The 6000-nt window shown below is 42.5% G+C and overlaps 1 protein-coding gene across 1 annotated transcript in view; it reads right to left on the bottom strand.

Moving 5' to 3' along the window:
• The window catches only part of Ercc5 (ERCC excision repair 5, endonuclease), a 30213-nt gene continuing 24213 nt past the window's right edge, over window positions 1–6000 (bottom strand). The window contains exons 13-15 of the mRNA XM_063247002.1: window positions 2862–3062; window positions 2209–2293; window positions 1–863 (exon numbers count right to left, since the gene is read on the bottom strand). Of these exons, the coding sequence (XP_063103072.1) occupies window positions 273–863; window positions 2209–2293; window positions 2862–3062 (877 nt within the window). The 3' untranslated portion in view covers window positions 1–272. The remainder of the gene's footprint in view (window positions 864–2208; window positions 2294–2861; window positions 3063–6000) is intronic.

Here is a 6000-nt window from a genome sequence, read left to right as displayed (position 1 = left end):
TTGCCGATCAATACAAATTCTGTTTTGTTTAATGTGGTCCGAAAGCATCAGATATTGTAAGATAAAATCATAAAGAGAAAGCCTGCAAAGGCAAGGAAATACTCAATGAAGTAGAAAATACTAGAAAAACATAACATGGTGAAACATCATTGTAAGTTCAGCAGCTACTTTTTTCAAAAAATTCACACACACAAAAATTAATTTTATAATATCCTCACAACCAAATTCATTACAAAATGTCACCCCCACATAATCACAGGAGTATGTCTGAATTAAGTTTTCCTTTTTCGTGCTCTTGCACGTCTCAGCCTCCCCTTTCTCTTCCCAAACACAGGCCTGGCGGTCACCAGCACAGCCTTGGGCTTCTCTCCACCCTCGTCGCTAGAGCTGCTGGTGGTCCCATCTCTGTCCTGCACGGGCACTTCCCGCACTGAGCGCCGCAAACCTGCAGAGCTGACTCCGGAGTCTTTAGCTTCTCTTCTGCTCTGTGTGCTCACCAAAGGCAAACTTCGAGAATCTTCACCAGAAGATGTGCCCGGTGACTCCGAGAGGTAGATCTTCCCCAAAAACCCTCCCCGGCTACCCTCTTGGCTCGATTCTGAAACTCGCTTTCTCTTCAGGCTTGCTGCCTCTTCCGCTTTCTGTGCCCGGTTTCCCTTCTGAGCTTTTTCTTTTTCTTCATCAAGGATCTCGGACTCTTTCTCCATAGCAACAGAAACTGCTTCTAGCTCACTGGCTGCTGCTTCTCTTTCCTTCCTCAGCATACACGTCACAGCTCTGCTTAGTCTCTGGCTCTTAATGCGTTTGGTCTCCTGTCTCTCCTGCTGAGCCATTCTGAAGAAAGAATCAACTCGGAGCTGTGTCTAAAATAAAACAAAATGATTCGTCAAGCAAGTAGAGTCTCCAAACCGAACCAGCAAGCCCAACCCTGGTGGCTCACACCGGGTTACTAGTGTAAAGAACAGTAACTCGTGATCCCCAAAGCCCTGTGAATTAAGACGGCGAACATCAGTAATTTCTATGTCAGATTTAACTTCTAACTCTAGCAAGTAAGTTCTTACTCCACATCTCAAATGGGAACTCTCTTCAGAGATACTCGAAGAGTAGTAAATATTTTTCTGTCAGCAAATACATCATCTTCTTGGTGGGAATAAAATTTCATAAGTCACGTTGTCTAAGTCATGTTGTCTGCTTTTTAAAAAAGCATCATATACTCAGACGAGCCCACGGTTTATATAGGTACCCTAAGAAATATCCGTCCCCCTTATTCAGCAAATCCAATTTGGGAAGATACTTTTTTTTTTTTTTGTCTTTTTCATTTTTCTCGGTAGCAGGGATGGAACTCAAGACCGCCTGCTTCAAGGCAGGTGCTTATGCCACTGAGCTAAATCCCCAGCCCCTGAAGATACTTTTAAAAATACAGTTACACATGGGAAAATTCTTTGGCCTATATTCAAGCATTAACTGCCAAAACCTAAAAGTAAAGGTTCATCAAACTGAACTACTTTAAATCTCCTTAATAAAATCTAATGCAGTCATGTAAAATTATGAAATCTATGGAATACACAGAAGAAATGTATGCTAATACACGGCAGGGTAGAGACCAGAAATATAAAACCCCACTTATGTAGGGTAAAAAATGTGGGAAAAGAAACTAAGCCTACATATTACCTGCTGTATTAGAGGAGGTACATAAGTAGTTTAATTTATTGCTTTACTTTCTAATTTTGGAGAAATAAGCCTACACTAAGTCCTATAATAAAAAAAGGGAAAGTAATACGGTGAAAATTATCTGTAGGTAGGAGCCACCGGTCACTAAGACACAGCTTTCATTCGCAGTTGGTTTCCAGTGGATAAAAACCATCACACAAAGAGGAAATTCCCGGAAATGTTGTTTTCTCAGTTTTATGGGGTTTTTTCCTCAAAACTAACCAAACTGAACAGAAACTGACTTAACAGACATGGTTTCATTGCTGGTATATGTCTTCTCGCACACTTGTTCCAGGCCCCCCCCAAGGTGAGAGGGGAAGGGGCTCGTTCTCGGTGAGCAGGACACAGGAGCGGGCCAGCGCTGGCTGAGGGAACCCGAGTACCAGCACTCGAATGTGTGGAGACGCCCTACGATAGGTAACTGCTCTGGACCAGCTGCCCATCGCACCCTGACTATGCTTGCTGTCCCCCGAGCTTAGGAAAAGCCACCTCGGTTACCTGCTGGGCACTCAGCTGCTTTAATACCGGAAACAGAGATTCGTCTGTCTTGGTCCTGCTCCAGCCGAAGTACCGCTGACAAAATGTGCTGGCAGTTAAGACTCGTAAGTGTTTCTCAAAGTTTTCAAGTAAGTGATAAATAAAAAGGTCCAAGGAACCCAACTGTGATTCCACTCCCTGTATCTCCAAAGATTTCATATTTGTAAAGATTAAAGTGTCAAAATACAGTAATAAAAATAGTACTCAACACGATGATCTTGCAGTGTGTTCTTTCCAACCTTCTAATGGAATTACTCAACATTTTAGGACCTGAAAACCTAGTGACTAGAAAAAACAAGGCTCACCGAAAATCAAAACAAGTCTTATATATTTCTTTAAGAGAAAAAAAAATAAACTTCAGTTAGATTAGTTCTATGACAACTTTTTAAACTACTACTCAAATGATCATTTAAGTGCACAGGCTGGAAAAATAGTAATAAAAAACACACGTAAGTGTGCGGTGTCATCTGTGATGCTGTTACTGTCCCCTCCAAGGAGAGCTGAAGAGACAGGGTCTTAGACAACCGAGACAAGACGGAAAAGTGCCCTGTGAGTTTTCAGCCGGGCACGCGTTGGACTCCGAGTCCCCTAACGTTTTAGGACATCAAGGATATTCTCTGATTTTGTCCACGTCGGGTCGGCCCCACAGAAACGAGCCTTTGGAGTCATCCACCACGGGCCTGAGGTAGGCGTCTGCCACCGCGGGGTTGGGAAAGCCAGGGGTGAGCTGCAACTTCCGCAGCTTTTTCTTCACCTTGGTGTCATGAGGATTGGGCCTTATCTTCGGGTTCTTTTGGGCTTCCTGCCACCACTCTCTGTAACGTGAAGCAATCAGACATAAATTCATCCACTGCAGGCGAAGGGCTAAACCTAAAGCTCTGAAATATAGACTCAAGTCCTGACTTAGACACAAATTACACCACATGGAGAACTAACATTATTATTTTCAGTAGTGTTAGCCTCAGGTATAGTGATGGGTAAACATCTTCAGGAGGCTTTCTCTGTACTTGCTACTGTGTTAAATATTTCATAGACCTAGTGCCCACATAAGCAGCTTCCCATCATTATCTTCAGCTCAGGAGGAAACAACAGAAACAGAACAGCTCAAGATTTCCTAGCTGGAGTCGGTAAACTCAGACAACGACCCTCTTCGGAGCACTCACTTGTAATTCTAATACCTTAGGAGTCACAATTTTTCTCCCAGCAGTAACATGGAAATAATGCATCTGCACTGTTTACCTCTGGTCAAATTAAACGATGGATCCAGGAACATTAGGTAAAACATTAATCAAACAAAGTACCACACCCACCAGGGGGAAGCAGATATGCAGAAAAAGAAAATGTAAACAGATTAGTAGAAGAAACTATTTTTCTATGTGCAAGGCAGTGTTTGAAGAAAGAATATAGTTGCTTATTTCCTTTTTTGTATTTTACCCATTTTTCTTTTTTGTTGCTTTCTAACAGTTTTCTTATGGTATTTAAAGGAAACCATGTACTCTTTGGCACTACCTCCCACCAAGAAGGGAGGTGAGGCGGGCTCTGATGGACGGAATAACAGACAGTGCAAGGTGCTGTGTGGGCCTCCGACGATGGATGGTTTCCACGTTCCCTCCCTGTCTCCTGGAATATCTGCTCTTGAAGCAGCCACCCTGCTCTGCAGAAACCCACGTTCTCGAAGAGTCCACAGGGAGAGGCACAGCTCCTCGGTCTCGCCTCCCAGTGACGGGACCACCTGGCCCTAGATGGCTATGTGTGTGAGCCACCTAGGGCAAAACCTCGAGCCCGGCTGAGCTGTTCCAAGTGACAAGGAACAGAAACAAAACACTCCCAGAGGCCCGACTGAACTTCAGAAGCACGCGCAAAATCAATGGCAGCTGCCACCTCAGGCCACTAAGGTTTAAGTTAGTTTGCAATGCACCAACGGAAACCAAAAAAAGTACACCACTGGGAAAAATAAACAGCATCACAGAAATATAGTCCTCACTACTCCGTGCACTCAGCGGAAGCGATTAAAAAACACCTATGTCTCGGCACCACTGCCGGATGCTAGCACTGTCTCAGGAACTCGGTTCCAGAGCGCTCAGAATGCTCGTCTCACTGGTGCAAGAGTGCCACCTGGTGTTGGAAAACTTAATTGCAGTCTTTGCTGTAGGAGCCAAAAGCAAAAAAAAAAAATTTCTCCAGATTTTCCAATACTGCTTCCAAGCATACAAGGCGGGGGGAGGACACACCTATAATCCTCCCCCACTTTCTTGTAAACTTCCATCTTTGAAATAGCAATCATAACTGACAGCCAGGGGAATCTGCCCCACACACTAAGCTTATCTAGCCGAAAACCACTTCTAAAAGCAAGAAGGCTGGCACTGTAAGGTGAGATGAGAGAAGGCTGGGGTCTGTCAACCTGCTCAGCTATGGGGACCCAGGAGAGGACAGTGCTGACCACCGTGAGGAGCGTGAAGCCTCACACAGGAGGGGAGCTGCTGTCACCAGAGTCTGGCTGCCTTTGGGGCTAGCTGAGACCTGGGTCCACGATGTTCAGCTCCCCTTCTCCCCTCAAGAAAAACAACAAGTTATGTGAACATCAGAGACAATTCAACAATAAAAACCTATGAAAAAACCACTGTGAATGTCCAGTAAACACCGCTGGGGCTGTGTTCAGCCTGCTGGCCAGAAGTCTGACCACTTTAAAGACTGCCGGGGTCTGATCAGGAGAACAGAAAAGAAAGCAAGGCATCATGTGAATTTGATTTCTGGTCTCTCACTCTTCCAGGCCTTAATTCTGCATCCTTCCCAAGTCCCGTTCTTGTTAAAAAAAAAAAAAGAAAGAAACTATATATACATATATATACATATATAATTAAGAGTACAATGTACATAAAAAATCCTAGTTATGTAACCCAAAATGTTAAATGTAATCTTTTTTAATCTATACTTTATAATTTTTCTATTATGTATTTATTTCACTTGCATAATAAAGTTATTGCCAATTTTTCAAGTTATTAATCCACAGTGATCTATGAGATACCAAATAAATTATCCACGATATACAAATTTCTATAAGAAAAGTATGAAGGGGCTAGGTTTGGCTCAGCAGTATAAACACCTGCCTGACAAGCGTGAGATCATGAGTTTGTTCCCCAATACCAAAAAAAAAAGATAAGTATGAGTAGAGAGACTTTTAAAAGTATTACTAATCAGAGACATTGATAGGCATGCTAAGGCTGGACGGAGGTCATTACAATCATTTCTCATCCTATTTCAGTGGTTCTAGTCACCATGTCTTCAGAGAATGTCCTTGCATTTTCTAAACACTGCAGATAAAATTGATCACTAAATTAAATTAAATCAGTTACCACCAGAGTATTTCATCACAAACTGCTGGTCAAAATGCCATCATAATCTTATGAATACATTAAACACCATGGGTTGCACACTTCTATTAAGTATAATTGTTGAAAAAGTCATATATATTTAAGGTGTACATAATGGGGTTTTTTTGTTTGTTTTGGTATCTTGGATTGAACTCGTGGCCTTACGCTCGCCAGATAGGCACTTATAACTCTGAGCTAAGTTCCCGGCCTTACAATATGTTCTAACATACAAACCATACAAACCATTGTGAAATGATTACCGTGACCAAGCTGATTAACCTACCCATCACCTCATCTATTTATAGCCATTCTTCATTCTTTCTAATTATGACATCTGATAATAGCACAACTCAAAAAATACTCAAACAAAAAGCAAAACATG

This window comes from Cavia porcellus, unplaced genomic scaffold, assembly GCF_034190915.1.
Source record: "Cavia porcellus strain 051 isolate PalLab524CR breed Dunkin Hartley unplaced genomic scaffold, mCavPor4.1 scaffold_4, whole genome shotgun sequence".
Lineage (NCBI taxonomy): Eukaryota > Metazoa > Chordata > Mammalia > Rodentia > Caviidae > Cavia > Cavia porcellus.
Note: the sequence above shows the minus strand (reverse complement) of the source record. Positions and strands in the feature narration are given on the sequence as shown.